Source organism: Astatotilapia calliptera, chromosome 6 (assembly GCF_964374335.1).
Source record: "Astatotilapia calliptera chromosome 6, fAstCal68.1, whole genome shotgun sequence".
Lineage (NCBI taxonomy): Eukaryota > Metazoa > Chordata > Actinopteri > Cichliformes > Cichlidae > Astatotilapia > Astatotilapia calliptera.
The window spans coordinates 13,584,479-13,603,186 of NC_137427.1; the positions used below are offsets into that span (position 1 = coordinate 13,584,479).

Here is an 18,708-nt window from a genome sequence, read left to right on the forward strand (position 1 = left end):
GAAATGGGTTTATCACAGTGTAAGTGTCAATATATCTGGCACAGTGCCCATCTAATAGGTAAACATGATATTAAGAGTCTACAGTATGTTCACAAATGGTGTGTTCTATAGTTGTCATTTTATTTTTCATTTTGTATATGAGTATTAGGTTAGTATCATCACCAGCAAATGCAAATTGCTTTTTCTATTGACACAAAACAGGGAAGTTAGGGAATGGTGAAGGTGCAAGCCACTATCTGCTGTTCTGTTGTCTATGTGGAGATGTCTGAGGAGGGGCAAAAACCTCAAAGAAGTACAGACAGCAGCTGCGGTGGAGACTTTTCGTTGTTTTTAACACTCAGCTTCACTTCAGCTCTTTGTATGTTACAACTTCTCTCTTCTCTGCCACTGATGGATGGACTAATAACAGCACTAGGAAGAGGAGACTACAGACCAGATGCACCACATATTTTTGCCACTGCCCCAGAGCCGTTCACTGCAAGTAGACAGGCAGTCCGAAGTTATCCAAAGTGCTACCACTGCTGAACCAAAATTCCCCTTCCCGTTTCAAATGTACTGATTAGGAATGTAAGGAAAATTTCCAAACAGTTTCCCATTGTTCTAGTACATGAGCTTTGTTTTCTAGTCAGCAAGAAAAGAATGCCGAAAATAATTTTAAAAATCCTAGCTAATGGAGAATAACAGGTTTATACCGAAAACAAAAGGATCTGTTTCAGCACTGAGGCCTCATTGTTTTTATCTGCTTTCAAGTGCAAAAATTCTTCACTTCTCTCCACTGAAGCAAGAAAAAGCTGTCCACCCTCTACTCCACCTCTTTTGTCATCTTCTATTCATCTTTCCATACTTATTCTTGTCTGATAGAAAAGGAATGAACACTACACCAGTCAAGTGGAAAAGCAGACCCTTGATCTGCCTAGACACTGATAATCTGCAGGGATTCAACAATGTTAAACACTCTGAAAGACTTTCTCCCTTCTTCTGTTTGTTTCCTTTCCTCAGACCCTCATTTTGTCTGCTTCTTTTTCTCTAACAGACAGATGTTAGTCAAAGTAGACCTCTGACATCTTAGCACAGGAGCTGGAATCCCAGCATTTTGCTTCGAATCTCAGTGAAGTATGAGCTTCAGCGGGGACATTGATCCAAGCATATCATCAGGTTTAGATGGCTATAAGCTATAGCGGAAAAAAGATCAATTTGTTAGATGTCGATGATTCTGATCATAAAGTGTCTGAAATGCACAGAAATCAGGATAATTATAATTTTTGTTTCTGGAACGGTTAGATTTGATGATCCTGTACTATTTCCATTTTGTTTTTTTATTGTTTTGTATTCGATTCATTCTGAAAGATTTTAAAGTACAATTAATTCAACATTTAGAGAAGATTGTACTGAAGTGGGAAGTTTAGCTTTGGCAGACTGCATAAAACATACCAATTCTCATTCAGAGCAATCATATGTGTATGTGTGTGTGATCGGTAATGTAGGTTTAGGTTGACCTCTCTGCCCACTGCATGAAAAATGTACCCTTTCTATACACCTACACACCACATGGATAATTCCTCAGGCTTGAGTCATATGAACAAGCACATTAATGAATTCTGATCTAGAAACATACTCAAGCAACACACATTTATACAATTAAATACAATTACTTCTCCACTCAGATCCCCGCTTTCTATTCATTTATTAAAACACTAGTGACGGGTCTCTTAAAATCCTGTTCGTCCTGTTTATGATGCATTTTATGCCACCCTCAGAACGTCACATTGGGAAAGATTTTACTCAATTATTTTTAAGGTTTATTTGCTTGTTTGTCTAGTGCATTTATAATACACTGCCAGCTGGTAGAAACGCTCCATGGACACTGCAGAAAGAGTATACAACTGCTGTCTGGGAACACAACTGAAGTTAGTTTTAAACAGGCTAAACTATGAATGTGGTTTTATCTGATGATTCAGTTTAGCCCTTCAAAGAACTGGTAGCATTACTGTGTGGTAATACAAAATAATTCCAGAACCACAATCCCACCGTGTCCTTTTGTTTATTATAGAAGTTTTTGAGTTTGTTAGTGACTGAATTACTCGCTGAAAAGAAAATTCTTAACTGACATTGTTTTCTTCTCTTTCTCTTCCCCCCCAGAGTTATATTCATGGCAGCAGTCAGGCACAGTTTGTGGCAGAGTCTCACATCATCCTTCTTCTGAGTATCCTTTAATTAAATTGTTCTTGTTTGTGTGCCACATGTTGCAAAATGCTAATCATCTAGAGTAATATATCTCCATGAAATGTCCAGCAGCTCATCTTGGCAGCAGATTCCTTTAAATCACCATTTCCTCACCCACAGCACCTTTGAGAACTTTTTATGTTTGAAAGAGTGTTCCCTTTTGTTTTTATTTGACTTTTTTCCCTCCAACAAAGTCAAAAATCTCTGTTAAGGCCTTTCTGTTGGACTGAAGAAATTCACAATACAAAGACAATGGGTTGTCCTCTTTTCAACTTTTCTCCTTGCCTGATTTGTTCCAAATTCCAACAGCTCATGATTGAGTGTGTCTTTGCATGTATTTTCTTGGGGTCTTGTTTGGCAGGATATATTTTTCTGTTTGTATTTGTTTACTTCTGTCTGCTTGTATACCCATGTGTACTTGCAGTGGGGCTTCTGTATGTGTGTGGGTAATGATACCATTCATTCCTAGCTGTTCTGTTCACCCCCATAGGAAATAACAGGTCCAAGGTCACACCTGCTGCAAAGCTATATTTATTTGTCCATGGTCACACAGGGTTTTGTTGGGTTTTTTTGTCAATCTTCTGCCCATCTGATTACACCTAAATGAAACATACGCACCTGCTGAAATGGTAACACAGCTACCTTTGTTGTTAATGCAGGTGGAGTGAGCACATTTTATGAGCATCATAGAAGAATGTAATCTTGCTTAATCTTTAATTTATGCATGCGGAAACAGTTACCACATTAAGCTACAAAACCATACTCAATTAAATGTTTCCTTGATGGTATTATTAATTTGTAGACTGTCTAGCATCTTGGTGGTTATTAGTTATACTAAAGTTGCAACTAATATTGGTGCGAATGAAGTGTTAAACAAGTGTTAATTTGTTATGTTTCCAGGGCTTTATATTGTTTATCAAACATGGTGTGACTGTTCAAAATGACATTTTATATTCTTTAAACAAAGCAAAGAATTTAAAAGTAAAAATATCCAACAAACAAAGACCTGTTTTAGTTGTGTTTCTAAAGCAGCTCTCCTACAGGTAGCTACTGCATAGTTAATATGCTTTTTATTTCATAATCTAAGGTTCACATATTCATAATGTTTGTTACTATAGACTGATGAGGGTGTAGGATGCCTGCAGGCCAAGGGACTGTTTTGTTTTTGTTTTTTTGTTTATTGGTTTGTTTTTTTAATAGTTTCAGCCCTGCTACAGTCTTTTTCAAGTTCAGTTGCTCCTTGTAAGAGAAAAAGCTGTGGTTGCTTTGACATGATGGAAACTTTATATCAATGCAGATTGGTCTATAGTTATAATAATTTTTGTGACACTCTGTATAGCCACCCAAACAGCCACCTTGCTGTACTTTGAGATCTTGTCTTTGTGTCGCACCAGCATGCCATATCTTTTACCCCAACATCAAGAGAATACCTTAGTTTTTCCCCTGTATGTTCCCATGTGGCAGTCTTTGTTTGTGCACCCCATCAGGCTTTGCCTAGTTGTGTGCATTTGTATGCAGAGCATGCTAGAGAGAAGAATCTGTAATTAGGCCCTAAGCCATGTGAGCCTGTGCTTGAAGTGATTTAAAAACAGCTCAGGTGTTGAATGAAAAAATGTTTGCTTCTGTAATATATAAGTGTTTACAATATTGTATGAGTATTGTATGAATTGTTCACAATTATTAAAGTTTAATCCTAACTGCAAATTACTTTTTGCAGTTAGGATTAAAGTGATTTGTCTTTCTGCAGCTGTGTGTTATTAATAATTTCACTTTATGCATGTTCTACATGAGCACAGACAAAGACTTGTTGTTCAAAAATACTAGCTATGTTATTATTCTTATTACTCTTATGTTATTTTCTTGTGTGTGTATATATATCGATACAAGTATTGTTGCACCCCTAATATGTGTATATTAGGGGTGCAACGATACTCGTATCGATATTGAACCGTTCGATACAGTGCTTTCGGTTCAGTACGCATATGTATCTAACAATACAAAATTTTTAATTTATTTTATCAACTTTTCTTCTGACGATGCTGTCTGTGTTAAGCGCTCAGTGAATCTGCGTTCGACTCAGACTCCGCCAAGGCTGCACTGTCGAGCGCAGATCCACTGAGCTCAGCGCAAGCTAGCGAGACAAAAGTTAAGCTTGTTGCAACATGGCAAATTGAACCTCCTCCATCCTCATTCAGATCTGGCGTTTGGAACTATTTTGGTTTTCATGTGAAGTATGACCCTGGTGGTAAGCGCGTCATGGACAAAAGTAAAACAGTATGTCGGATGTGCCACGCAATGCGCATTTAGCTTGTTAACGTGTTGACGCCGTCCACCCCCATGCACGGGGCGATCCACGGTAACTCGTTAACAGAGATTTGCCGCATTATGGTGTTAATGTCATTTTAATGAGATTAACACTGACAGCACTAGTGGGGACACAATGAATATGACTGCACATTTACACCGACATCATCCTAGTGCAAAGACAAGTGGAAGCAGACAAAAACAACAAGCGCACATGCTACAAACTTTACCCGAGTCATTTAGACAGCCATTAGCACATGATTCTCCTTATGGGGACCTGATATGTTTAATATGCTGCTGAGAATATACCCCAGAAGAAGCGTATAGTATAGCTTTTATTTTGGAAAGAGCCATTTCTCTGTAATAAACTCTCTTTTCCAAAGATGAGTGATTTCTCGATCAGATAGATTTATTTATTTTTTATATATTTTGTTGTTTCAGCAACATTACATTTAAAAACTGTACTTTTGAGTTAAAAATATATATTTATAATTTTAATAAATGACAAATTAAAAAGGCATGAACATTTTTTTGTATCGAAAAAATATCGAACCGTGACACCAGAGTATCGAACCGACCCAAGAATTTTGTGTATCGTTGCAGCCCTAATATATAACATCCTTTCTTTCTTTTAGATTTTTCATTGTTCTATAGACTGTTCTGTTTGCTACACCACAATAGTCATTAAAATTAATAGTTTAACTAACCTTTCTCTCAATATAAATTTCTACTTTCTTCTTTCGTGTTTACGAGTCTGTTGTTTCCTTGACAACCTTGCCCCAGATGCTGCAATCACCATGGGGATGGTGCTTCTCAATGAAGCTGCCACCTCCAAGGGAGATGTTGGCAAGAGAAGAAGTAAGTTGACAAAGTGTGTGTGTGTGTGTGTGTGTGTGTGTGTGTGTGTGTGCATATGTATCTGTCTAACTGAAACTAAATACATTGGAGCTGTGGCATACTTGCATCCCTTATATTGAATATATTTCAGGTATCACTAATAAACTTGAAAAGTTAATTTTCTGTGACTTTATAGAAAAAAACTCATTCATGCAAAATATGTTCTTAATCTACATGAATATCACATAAACAGAAACTAATGGAAATGCTAATGGTATTCAGCTGGATCCGTCTATGATCTTTGCAATTAACAATGGGTGGAAAAAAAAATACTGATAATTACTGAATTTACACTCGCAGTCTGTCTGAAATTAACATCTGATTTACTAAGCAGCAACTAATTATGCAGCCACCAACTATGCAATTTGCAAGTAAAGAAGTTTAATGCCACAGTTCAGTTATGACCTGAAAGTTAAAAAGTATTAACTTGAGAACTGTTAAAAGTAGTGTTGTGGGAAACGTTTTACGGAAATTATTGGTATTCAATTAAAGTTAAATTAATGTACGTAAAATGCTAAATAGATTCACATAATAACGCTCAGAATAATTTAAAAATACACATTCCCCCAGCGATATAACACAACTATTAAGAGCATGGGTTATACCAGAGCAGGATCAATAGAATTTCTGTTCAGCTGTATTTATATGATGCAACTTCAAAACAACAGTCACTTCAAGGTAAAAGAATGCAATATTAGTTTGAAAAGCCCAACTAGTAGGCTTTTTTACAAGCAGGTACTCGGTAACAGTGGGAAGGAAGTAGTCCCTTTTAACACAAAGACATGGTAGAACCAGACCCAAGGTTGGACAGCCATCTGCTGTAACCACCTGGGTGGTGAAGTTTAAAAAAAAGACATAAAGACACTAGGACAAAGCACAAACTATGAGATTAAAAAAATAAAGATTATATCATACCTGATTCTGGACATATATATAGTCAAATGATACACTCAATTATCTGAAACTTCATGTCAGGTGGAGTAGAGGCTAATAGTAAACGTTGATCAGTTTGTATTATATTTGTAAAGGGCACTTCATTGATCACATTTAAGGCGAGTCTGGGATTACAATTTGTAACTCCTTTAATCTTTAAGATTTAGGTTTGTTGTGGAAGTTTTCCATTAAATAAAGCCTGCAGACGAGCGGTGAGCGGTAGCTAACATTCTTTAATCAAAACACACAAAGAACAGACAACCAAGCTTGTGGAGAGCCTACATCAGCGGTCCCCAACCCCCGGGCCTCGGACTGGTACCGGTCCGTGAGTCGTTTGGTACCGGGCCGCGAGAGTTGAGGCTCAGGTGTCAAATGTATAGTTTTCAGGGTTTTTATCGGTCTTCAGCGTTATTTTGTTATCGTTTTTATCGTTTACTCGGTTTTCCTGGGTCTTTTCACATGTGTTATGAATAATTCTTCTTTTTTTCGGTACCGGTACTAGTTTTATTTTGTTGTATTTATCCGCGACACCTTAAAGGCCGGCCCATGAAAATATTGTCGGGCATAAACCGTTCCGTGGCGCAAAAAAGGTTGGGGACCACTGGCCTACATGACCGTGGGGCAGACGGTCAGCAGAGTCCCCCTGAGCCTAGTATGGCTCTCAGTTAAATACCTTCTCCGGGAACAAAAGGCAGCACACAGCTGTTTCACACCTTAAGGTTCACACTCCCTTGCTACCTCCCATAGTCCTCAAAGAGACAAAAGATTCTTCCTGTGTAGCTGTCTGCTTCCCCCAACTTCCTTACTAGACCCCCACCATTTGTCTTACTGTATGAGTGTGAGACTTGTTAAAATCCAGTTGCACCAAGGCATCATACAATAAAATAATGTGATTAATACATAAGTAAAAGAAATTCCTATACAGGTTTCTAGTCTACATATGGATGTAGCCGTTTTTAAATAAACCCCTTGGCTTTAAACGCGCACCATGAGGTAAATCATTGGTTTTAGACTAAAAAAGGATGTTTTGGCTGCAGCCGTGTTCGTTTTTTAAAGCTACTAGTTTAATATTTAGATTAGAGGCTTGGATTTTATCAATTTTGCTTACCAAAATTTAAGCACATACTTCTTAGATGTGCTAAGAACCATAATTTTCCATGCTATTTGTAATATAATTCTAGTAATTTTATTAAAATGCTTGTAACACTTCCAGTCTGCACCAGGCTATGAACCCATTTTATTTGCAGTGAAAGCAGAAGTCTGAAGATTGACTCACTTTTGCAGCCATCCTCAAGTTGCGATTAGAGAAGTTGCAATTTTTGGCAATACATTATAATGTGTGCTTCACTTTTCACCCCTTGGGGACTTTTGCTTGGTGTGCACACATTTGACTATTTATTTAATCACCTTGATCATACCTTTGGTTTGGTGTGGTACTAAAAAGTGGAGCATGTTTTTAGGAAGAAATTATGGTCCCTGACCTCACATGAATGTCTGGGAGTCTTATGATTGTGACACATTACAGATGCAAAGTGGTCACTTGACTATAATAATTCCATATTAAGTATATGTACATATTGTCACTATTACTTCATTCTAATGTGTGTATTTGCTTAAATATGCATATTAAATTGATGATAATATGGAAGTAATTTACATGTCTTTCTCCTAGGTTTCATCTAATAGTTGGCAGTTATCATAATATTTACACCTGCAATATTTACTTTAAATAAATACATTTTAAGATAGAGCTCTCCTCTCTGGTACTTTTTGTACCAGACTGCATGCTTCAAACTGGGTATCATATCAGAAAATTAGTGCAAGCCTCTAAACAGCCCTTAATATTTTACAAGAGTTTGAGGATAATTTGTAGATTATGGCAGGAGATGGATATTAGATGACCTCTCTGGTAATTACCTCAAACACATAGACACGGTTACACACTAGGGGATTTAATTAGAGTTAATGTGATGAAAAACCAACTCAAAAAAGTGTTTCACTTGTCTTTGTGAGGTCCCATATTAAATGATCACTCTAAATATCTAAGGGAAAGAGTATCAACCCTGAGTACTTCTTCAGATGTTAAAGCTTGACATTTAAAAATATAATATTTTTTTTAACAACATCAGGACTTGTTTTTCCAATATCACACAAACACATACCACTCTACATACATAGAGACACACACATGCGTAGGTGGCACACTTAATTATCACCTGTAAAATGACGACATATTATGCGCACACTGCAGAGGACTCCATAATTTCCAGCAGTATTTTTAGTATATCGACTACTTCAATTCAGCCTCTTTTGTTGAAATACTACCTACTAATTTACATAAATTAAAGGAACCACACTATGAGGATTACATTATAATGAAACACAATAATTTTAGTGCTTACAGAAATCTTCTATGCAATTTACAGAAAAACACGTGCGTATCAAAGTCATTTAATAGATTGGGATTTATTCAAGGAGGGGGTGGAAAAAATGGAACACAGTACAGGAAATGGGGTGATGCCAACTTTGAATTAAAGGTATACACTGCCAAAATGAATATTGTTTTCTTCAAATGTAAGTTAATTATGGGGGGGTTGATTTTCCTTTGTCTTTTAGCTGCTACCTTTAGGGGTCACCAAAGGAGATCATCTGCCTTATAAAAATAATATGCTATCAAATTGGGGCAACATTGTTGGTCTAATGACAGCAAAGAGTTTGTGCAAAACCTGATCATGTATCTTATCCAGTCAGTACTGCAGTGTTTCGTAGTTTCTTGAGCTTAAATAGTTAATTAGCTTTGTCTTGACTTCAGCTGTTCCCAAAAGACAAATACTTATTTGACTCCTCTTCGGTTTTTAGCTTGTTCGAGGTCTGTTTGGGGCCATTACACTGCTGCAGCATCAATGCTTCTCCTTAAAAATACAAATAGGTGTATGTAGCATGTGTCTGAAGAATGAAGTGGTTCTGTCTCTCTCCCATTTGTCTCTTTACAACACCCTGCTGTCACTCTATTAAGTCAGACTTGGAATTATCCACATGTAATATAGATAAAGAAGCTTTTCTCATTATTTGGTTTGGCCCAGCCAAGATGTTTGTCCCCAGCCTACCCCAGTAAAGAATATATTAGTGAACAAAAAGAAATCACTGTGAACAATTATATTTTTGTAATGGGGGAGGAGGCTTTTATTCTATCTGCTTGGTTTGTTGTAAAGTCAATGACTTATGTGTGATTGTATCTTCTGATGGAGTCACTTCACAGTTTATTCTTTGATTAGCAATTGGCTGCCGAAAACATGAGGAATCATTTAGCTTTACAGTCTATTCATTTTCTCCTCCTAATTAAATAGGCTTAACTTAATATGTTTATTGACTTCCTCTTGCTTGGGAAATGTAAATTTATTTTTACCATGCCAATATATTGTGATTTGAGCCAAGTCATACAGTCAAAAGAGGGATTACCACTTTTGTCGCTGAGGGAAATCATTCAGTTTAAACAACTTGTCATTTCGCCAAGGTCATAAATCACTTGGCATACTTGCATGCCTCGTGTGTGTATCATTATCCGTGGATGCATACTAAGATCTCTCAGTCATAATTGATGAGGTAAGGGAAATGCATCCCTTTCTACTTAATTAATGAAGATACACAGACGTTCTGATGTTCCCACTGTATATGTGGATGTTGCAACCCTGGAAGAGCAAGGACACATGCACTTTCTGTGCAGACTATGTAAAATATACATTATTTTCAATTAAGTCATTTGGTAGCACATTTCTGTAATATAGTACTTGGATATTTTCATCAATTGGGCATCAGTATATTCCTTATTTGACCTCAAAAGGAACATAAGGTAGAGGGGATTCTCCACCACTCGCAGTCTTAGCAGCTCAGTCTCTAGCCTCTCCCCTTACTCTTGGGGAAAACAGTGAATCCCAAGTTGCTGCTGTGTGTGTGTGTGTGTGTGTGTGTGTGTGAATGAGAAAAACACTGTCAAGTTTTTTTAAACTAAGGTTAAAAAACTGTTTACCTTTAAATAGCTTAAATTTACCATTGTGACAGATGTCCCCTGTCTTCAGTGCTGTGAGCATGTGATTTGTACCGTGTGGTCAATGCACTAGGTCGTCAGTATGCATTCTCACTTTGAAAAAAGTTGGGACACTTTGTAACACGTAAATAAAAAGAGAATGCACTGATTTGGAAATCTCAACCATCATTTTATTCACAATGGAAAATGTCAAATCTGAAGGCTTAAATTTTAAAATTTAGTCATTTTGAATTTGATGGCAGCAACAAATCTCCAAAAAGGTGGGACAGGGCCATGTTTACCACTGCATAACATCCCCTCACCTTTAACAACGGCCTGTAACCATCCGGGAAGTGAGGAGACCAATTGCTGGAATTGTAGGAAATGAATGTTGTGCCACCTTTTTCTTGAATTTATTTATTTTTGGTGGGGGGCTCATAATACACCAAAGATTTTCAACAGGTGAAAGGTCCAGACTGCAGGTAGGTCAGTTCAGCAGTTCAGCTGTGATACATGCTGTAATGGGTTTAACATAATTTTGATGCATGGAAACGAACAAGTTTTAAAGGAACATACAGTATGTGCCTTTCAGCATTTGTGATGCATTTCCAGATGTGCAAGCTGCTGATTCCATAGGCACTTATTCACCCCCTCAGAATCAGAGATTCAAACAATGTGCTAATAACAAGGTGCATAGTCAATCTCCTCTTTAATCCACAGTATGCTCGGTCCATGTTTTCCAAAATGAATTTCAAATTTTTGATTCATGTAACCACAGAACAGTTTCCCACTTTGTCTCCATTCATTTAAATGAGCTTTGCCCTGGAGAACACGGCAGCATGTCGTGTTAACCTGCATTTGTGGATATCATGGAGATATCACAGGCGATGGAGATGTTCAAGATTCTTTATTTGTCTTATGCATAGTCATAAGAGTGGTGTGTCCTGAACGGCTCCTTGACTGTGCAAAAGAGAAACATTAAGTAAAGTAATGTTTAAATTAAAAATCTGAAATTTTAAATTAAATAACTGAAAATGTACTTTGTGCAAATGGAATGTTAAAGTGTTTTGTGCCCTATTAGCATAGCAATATATTGACAGAGCAATGCAAGTAGAATAAACAAAATGATCAGAGTAATGTAAAAACAGGGTAATGTAAACCCGTTTACAATACAGTAGATGTTTCTGAGCCCATGCAGAGATTTTTGTGACAGAATCATAGCTTTTCTAATGCAGCTCCACCAGAGAGTGAGAGGTTTGCAGGCAATGTCCCTTGCACACAGAGATTTCTGCATATTTTCAGAGCTGTTCGATAACATTATTTGCAATAGATGATAATTTTATTTTGAGGAACAATATTCTGAAATTGTTGCACAATTTGTAGATGCAATTTTTTTCCAGTTTGATGAAACGCTGCCCATCTTTACTTATGAGAAACTCTCTAAGACACACTTTTTATATAGCCAATTATGTTGTTGACCTGTTGCCAGTTAACCTATTTAGCTGGAAAATGTTCCTCCAGATGTTTCTTTTTTTGTGCCATTTACCTTTCTAGCCTTTTGTTGCCCCGTCCAAACTTTTTGAGACATGTTGCTGCCATAAAATTCAACATGAGCTCAAATTTTTGTTATAATAAATTTTCTCAATTTAACCATTTGATAGGTTTTCTATGTTCTGTGAAAAAATATAGGTTTATAAGATTTGCAAATAATTGCATTCTTTTTTTTTTATTACACAGATTTGGGGGAATTTGGGGTGCAATATCACTTGCTCTCTTAAATATCACAACAGCAAATGTAGTCTTATACAGTACATCTTATATTTTACCAGCCAAATGTTTTGATGTCAACTTTCTCGTGCATCCACACTCACCCTCTTGTTCTCTAACACTCTAATTCTCCTTTACGCACACACACGCACGCACACCCCGTGCGTGTGTGTGTGCCCCGTGTAAGGACAAGAACATATCTCGCTATTTAGTCTCCAGGAGAGGTACTCATCCTAATCCCTGATTAACAATATCAGTCGGTGGTGACAGTTTTAATTTAACACAGTACTTCTTAGGGATTAGCCACTGCACAGGGGTGTGCATACACTCATACACTTGCACATACAGTGATAATTCCTCGGCAGATAAAAGGTCATGCTTATGTATATTTCACTTTAGAATAGCCACTGAGGAAATATGATGATAATGGCTTCAAAGATAATTTTCTGTAACCCAGCAGGGTTTATCACGACAAAGAGACAGTAGCACATACTTTAAGGGATTATTTTTAAAGAAAAAAGGCTAAAGGAGACTTTTTTCATAATGTCTAGTTTGTGTTTTATATTCCCTTTCTAGTAATATTCTATTATCATGTTATGTTACCAGTGAGTTGTATGTTTTTGTGTTTAGCCGCTTATAAATTTGTGTTTATACATGTAAACTACCAACATGCAGATAAAAAGATGCTTTTAGTGTGTGCTATGTCTGAATCCTGTAAGCATATTCAATTTGAAAATGGATCAGAGAAACACTTGCTTCTGTGTATATATTGGGCATGGAATGCTTGAAATGAATGCCTTTAACCAAGAAGAAAAACAATAATCTCAGGCCTTTTTCAAGTTATTATAAAAGAACATATTAGGGTGTCATGAATTTGAAAATGTGCAAGAATAAAATGTGCTTGTAGTAACTTAAAATCTAGAGGTCGTTGTGTAATGAAATATTGTTAATGATATTATAGCACAAGACTTCTAACCAGTAATGCACAGTAAAACAAGTCTGTCTTTGTCTTCTTGCAGTCATCTGCCTGGTTGGCCTTGGCCTGGTGGTGTTTTTCTTTAGTTTCCTGCTCTCCATCTTCAGGTCGAAGTACCATGGATACCCCTACAGGTAACTATAGCAACCACACACCACTGTAAAGATGCTTCCACCACAGCTCAACAATTATTCAAGCGCAATATACAAGCAAACAATGAATCTGAAAATCACTGAAGCTGACATAAAATCACTGCAAAGTTTTTGCTTTCACAATGCAAAAATCAGAGCCAAAACAGATCCATCAGTTCAAATTACTGCCTTGATTTAAAGACAGCTATTCAATCAAAAATACTCTCTCCAAAATATACAAGACACAGAGCCAAAGAATCAGTCATAGAGGCAGTATATTCAATACAAAGTATAACACAAAAGTTTCCTCAATTAAATAGTTAAAGTCATAGGGGTTTTTTCTCCAAAGGGTCTCATGTAGTGAACACACTTTTACATTAAAACCCATTTTCTAGTCAACCAACAGCAATTTGATTCCATTGTGTGCTAAAGGTCACCATAATAATAGATTTAATGCTTAACGGAAAATATCCCACAACTCTTCAGAGTTTGGGTTCAGTTTACCCGTCCGTGAGCAGCTTTAAAACATTACAGCAGCCAAACCCCCTAGCTGTTGAAACTCTTGAAACTCACCTTTGAACAGGATGTCAAGGGGTCTTCATCAAGGCAGATACTTTACAATAATAGAAGCTTGAACTATGAACTCTTCCTTTAAAAAGACACAAATTGTAGTCTTCTAGTTCAGTGGATGGAGTTCAAATATAATAACGATTGTCTTGAGACTTTATTGTGGTATGAAAGTGATAAACCTTTTCTTTATAGGTCTGCTGAGACCATGATTTCCAAAATGAATTTCAAGTTTTGTTTCAATTTAGACAATAAAAACAGTTTCCATTTCATTCCATCCCATCTTAAATGCACAGGGGATAGCAACATTGCCTGGTCTTGCTTATATTTGATAGAGTGGTTTGGTAGTTTAACCTTGGATTTATGGATGTAACAATGAATGGTATTCATTGAAATGGTTTTCCTGAGCCCATTTAGTTATTTCTACTACAGAGCTGTTTCTAATATAGTCATGTCTAAGGCGCCGTCATTCAATATCAGGTTTGTGGCACTATTGTTTGCATACTGCGATTCCTCCAATTCGATGGATCTTTCATTGCTATTAAGTGCCTCAATCACCGAATTCAAAGAAATATTATTATGCCTGCACAATCTCTGAGTGTTTTCATTGTTAGGGTTTTATTTGTTATTGTGAAATACAGTGGGGCAAAAAAGTATTTAGTCAGCCACCGATTGTGCAAGTTCCCCCACCTAAAATGATGACAGAGGTCAGTAATTTGCACCAGAGGTACACTTCAACTGTGAGAGACAGAATGTGAAAAAAAAAATCCATGAATCCACATGGTAGGATTTGTAAAGAATTTATTCGTAAATCAGGGTGGAAAATAAGTATTTGGTCAATAACAAAAATACAACTCAATACTTTGTAACATAACCTTTGTTGGCAATAACAGAGGTCAAACGTTTACTATAGGTCTTTACCAGGTTTGCACACACAGTAGCTGGTATTTTGGCCCATTCCTCCATGCAGATCTTCTCGAGAGCAGTGATGTTTTGGGGCTGTCGCCGAGCAACACGGACTTTCAACTCCCGCCACAGATTTTCTATGGGGTTGAGGTCTGGAGACTGGCTAGGCCACTCCAGGACTTTCAAATGCTTCTTACGGAGCCACTCCTTTGTTGCCCGGGCGGTGTGTTTTGGATCATTGTCATGTTGGAAGACCCAGCCTCGTTTCATCTTCAAAGTTCTCACTGATGGAAGGAGGTTTTGGCTCAAAATCTCACGATACATGGCCCCATTCATTCTGTCCTTAACACGGATCAGTCGTCCTGTCCCCTTGGCAGAAAAACAGCCCCATAACATGATGTTTCCACCCCCATGCTTCACAGTAGGTATGGTGTTCTTGGGATGCAACTCAGTATTCTTCTTCCTCCAAACACGACGAGTTGAGTTTATACCAAAAAGTTCTACTTTGGTTTCATCTGACCACATGACATTCTCCCAATCCTCTGCTGTATCATCCATGTGCTCTCTGGCAAACTTCAGACGGGCCTGGACATGCACTGGCTTCAGCAGCGGAACACGTCTGGCACTGCGGGATTTGATTCCCTGCCGTTGTAGTGTGTTACTGATGGTGACCTTTGTTACTTTGGTCCCAGCTCTCTGCAGGTCATTCACCAGGTCCCCCCGTGTGGTTCTGGGATCTTTGCTCACCGTTCTCATGATCAGTTTGACCCCACGGGATTAGATCTTGCGTGGAGCCCCAGATCGAGGGAGATTATCAGTGGTCTTGTATGTCTTCCATTTTCTGATGATTGCTCCCACAGTTGATTTTTTCACACCAAGCTGCTTGCCTATTGTAGATTCACTCTTCCCAGTCTGGTGCAGGTCTACAATACTTTTCCTGGTGTCCTTCGAAAGCTCTTTGGTGTTGGCCATGGCGGAGTTTGGAGTCTGACTGTTTGAGGCTGTGGACAGGTGTCTTTTATACAGATGATGAGTTCAAACAGGTGCCATTCATACAGGTAACGAGTGGGGGACAGGAAAGCTTCTTACAGAAGACGTTACAGGTCTGTGAGAGCCAGAGATTTTCCTTGTTTGAGGTGTCCAAATACTTATTTTCCACCCTGATTTACGAATAAATTCTTTACAAATCCTACCATGTGAATTCATGGATTTTTTTTTCACATTCTGTCTCTCACAGTTGAAGTGTACCTCTGGTGCAAATTACTGACCTCTGTCATCATTTTAAGTGGGGGAACTTGCACAATCGGTGGCTGACTAAATACTTTTTTGCCCCACTGTACATCAGAATTAGCATGTATTATTAAAGATTCTCACTTTCAATGTTGGGTTTTCTTTGTACTAGTTGAATGTTGGGTTTAAAGGAATTGCACATTTTCTTTTTTTGAAATGCACTTGGACTCCACTGGTTACTCAATAACTTATTTCTAATATTTTACATACGCTGGAAATATATGTGATGTGGTTTGTAAGACTGTAGCAAGGTCTTGACTTAAAATACAGTCTCAAAAGGCCTAGCTGAGGGTCCATTTTTAAGTTGCTAAAATATGGATGGATGTATTGGGACTTGTCATATACTGATTAGTTAATATTTTATATTTAAAATATAAAAATGTCATAAAAATGAAAACATTTTACAAGGATAGAAACTTTTATGAAAAAAGTCTCTAAAGTGGCATTATTTATGGCAATTTTTGCATACAGTGCCGCATATACTGTATTTTCTGCACTATAAGGCACATTTAAAATCTTTTAATTTTCTCAAAAATTGACGATGCACCTTATGTATGAATTCTGGTCGTACTTATTGACCTCGAAGAGATTTTATGTGGCACACAGCATTCACAAATCTGTCAAAAACTGTTTTAGCACAACTTTGGTAAGCTACGAAGCCGCACCACTTGATGGGTTGTCGGAGCATTACGGCTACCGTAGTCAGGAGCCTTGCAGAGTAATCTGGGTCCAAAACTCCAGCCGCTTCAGGTCCCAAAGTCAAAAGAACACTGCGGCATCACTGAGAGTTAAAAATCTGTCTAAATTCTTTCATCCTTAATAAAATGATCAGCGTTGTTACTTTACCAGGTGTAGCAATTAAGTTTAACATCCAGGCATCCATGAAAACAGAATTTATTAAATTTAACGGAGTTACAAGTTAGCAGGAAGTTAGCTCACTAGTTTCCACCTAAACATGATATAGCAACAAATGCAATCGCATGGTAGGATGCTGTAAACGGACCAAACTTCAGTCAGGAGAACAACTGAGATAATCCATCAACAATATGAGGTTAGTCATTAATATACTGCAACAACATGGGAATAGAGCAGCTGCGAGAGAATTCAACATTAATGAATCAATGGTACAGAAGTGGAGGAAGCAAGAAGAATGATTTGAGTAAAGTTTGACTTATCTGACTGTTTTCTTTCGCTTAATGCGCCTTATAATCCGCTGTGCCTTATCTATGAAAAATACGGCAGTACAGTTTTAAATTCCTATTACTTAAGTCTGATTGTGGCTTTGTTTTTATTCTTAAGTCCATGTTATGTTAGAGTGGCATACAGAAATGTTTAGGGCTAATTCAACTATTCATCAGTTAGATTTCTGTTTCATAAATGCAAATCCGTTTCAGAAATGTTTCTTGTTTACATGCTTCCAGAAACAGTTTATACTCCAAATGTGTTTTTCTTTTTTCCTTTTAGCTTTGTGTTTCACGAAAATGTTTTTAATGTAACACAAGGTTAGACAAAGAAATACTTTATTTATATCTCTTATTTTTCCCTCTCCTTGTTTTTTTCTACCCTCTTTCCTTCTCTACTTATTTTAATCTATCTCTGTCTCACAGCTTCCTTATTAAGTGAACAAACACAGTAGAGGCAGCCAGAAAAAATGTCGAAGAGGTGGTAGGTGAGAAGAAGAGGAGTTGAGAACATACTTGAAGAGGAGGCAGTGTCACTACTGAGTCTAAAGTGCATGGTCTGGTTTCTATTAGTGTATGTGTCGTTGTTGTTTTTTGGGTTGTTTGTTTTTTTTGGGGGTTTTTTTGTTTTGTTTTTACTTAACTACTACCATTAAATCTGCAAGCTGAATAAGAATTGGTTGTCACTTCATACACTGGACAATAAAGGCACCATTTTGCATGTCATGTATCTTTGTTGTTTTTTCATGACTCTTTAGCGCTGAAGTTTTTTATGTGGTTATATAAACTGACCAGTGACAGTGGCAGTCTAATCATTTGTGACATATTGTTGTAAACATGAATTGAACCATATTTTTCAAAAATGCTGTTAAAAGTAAAACTGGAAACGAAAGATTTATGGTGGGTTAATGGGGATAAAAATGGGGCCAAAATCTCTAGGTCAATTCAGTATTTTTAAGTAACATGGACTAAGTAACCCTCTTTATTAAGTACATCTTGTTAGCACTGGGTGGGACTCCATTTTGCCTTCAGAACTTCCTTAATTCTTTATGGCATAGCCCCATATTGATTGTCCATACTGAACAATAGCATGACGGAGTTGCATGTCAAATTCTGTCCCCACAATCTGAACATCACAGCTTCGACACTCATTGGAATTAAGGAGTCATCAGACCAAACAACTTTTTTTTCTTTATCTTCTATTGTCCAGTGTTGTCTGTGAAAGTTCTCAGTCATCCAGGTCATCATAGTCTAAGAAGCTTGGAAAGAAAAGCGTCTGGACTTCTTTAAGTTACTTAAAGTATTTCACCTCTCATCTGAGAAGCTTCTTCAGGTCTAAGGGTCAAATGGTGGAGAGTCCCAGATTTAAACCCAGTGGGAGTTTCCCAGATGCCTTAACGCCCACTCACATGTTGGGCCATCTGACCTCAGGAAGTCACATGATAGGGTGGGGCCAGGTTTCACAATGAGCTCACCCGAAACTCTGGCTGATTGTGACCCACACCTGCT

At 37.5% G+C, this 18,708-nt stretch overlaps 1 protein-coding gene across 2 annotated transcripts in view; it reads left to right on the forward strand.

The window, feature by feature from the left end:
* Window positions 1–17,925, forward strand: part of tusc3 (dolichyl-diphosphooligosaccharide--protein glycosyltransferase subunit TUSC3) — a 79,887-nt gene extending 61,962 nt beyond the window's left edge. For both annotated transcript variants that reach the window (XM_026170406.2, XM_080302788.1), the window contains 4 exons: window positions 2,140–2,203; window positions 5,311–5,385; window positions 13,168–13,258; window positions 17,626–17,925. In XM_026170406.2, the coding sequence (XP_026026191.1) occupies window positions 2,140–2,203; window positions 5,311–5,385; window positions 13,168–13,258; window positions 17,626–17,641 (246 nt within the window). In that variant the 3' untranslated portion in view covers window positions 17,642–17,925. The remainder of the gene's footprint in view (window positions 1–2,139; window positions 2,204–5,310; window positions 5,386–13,167; window positions 13,259–17,625) is intronic.
* The last annotated feature ends 783 nt before the right edge of the window (window positions 17,926–18,708 follow it).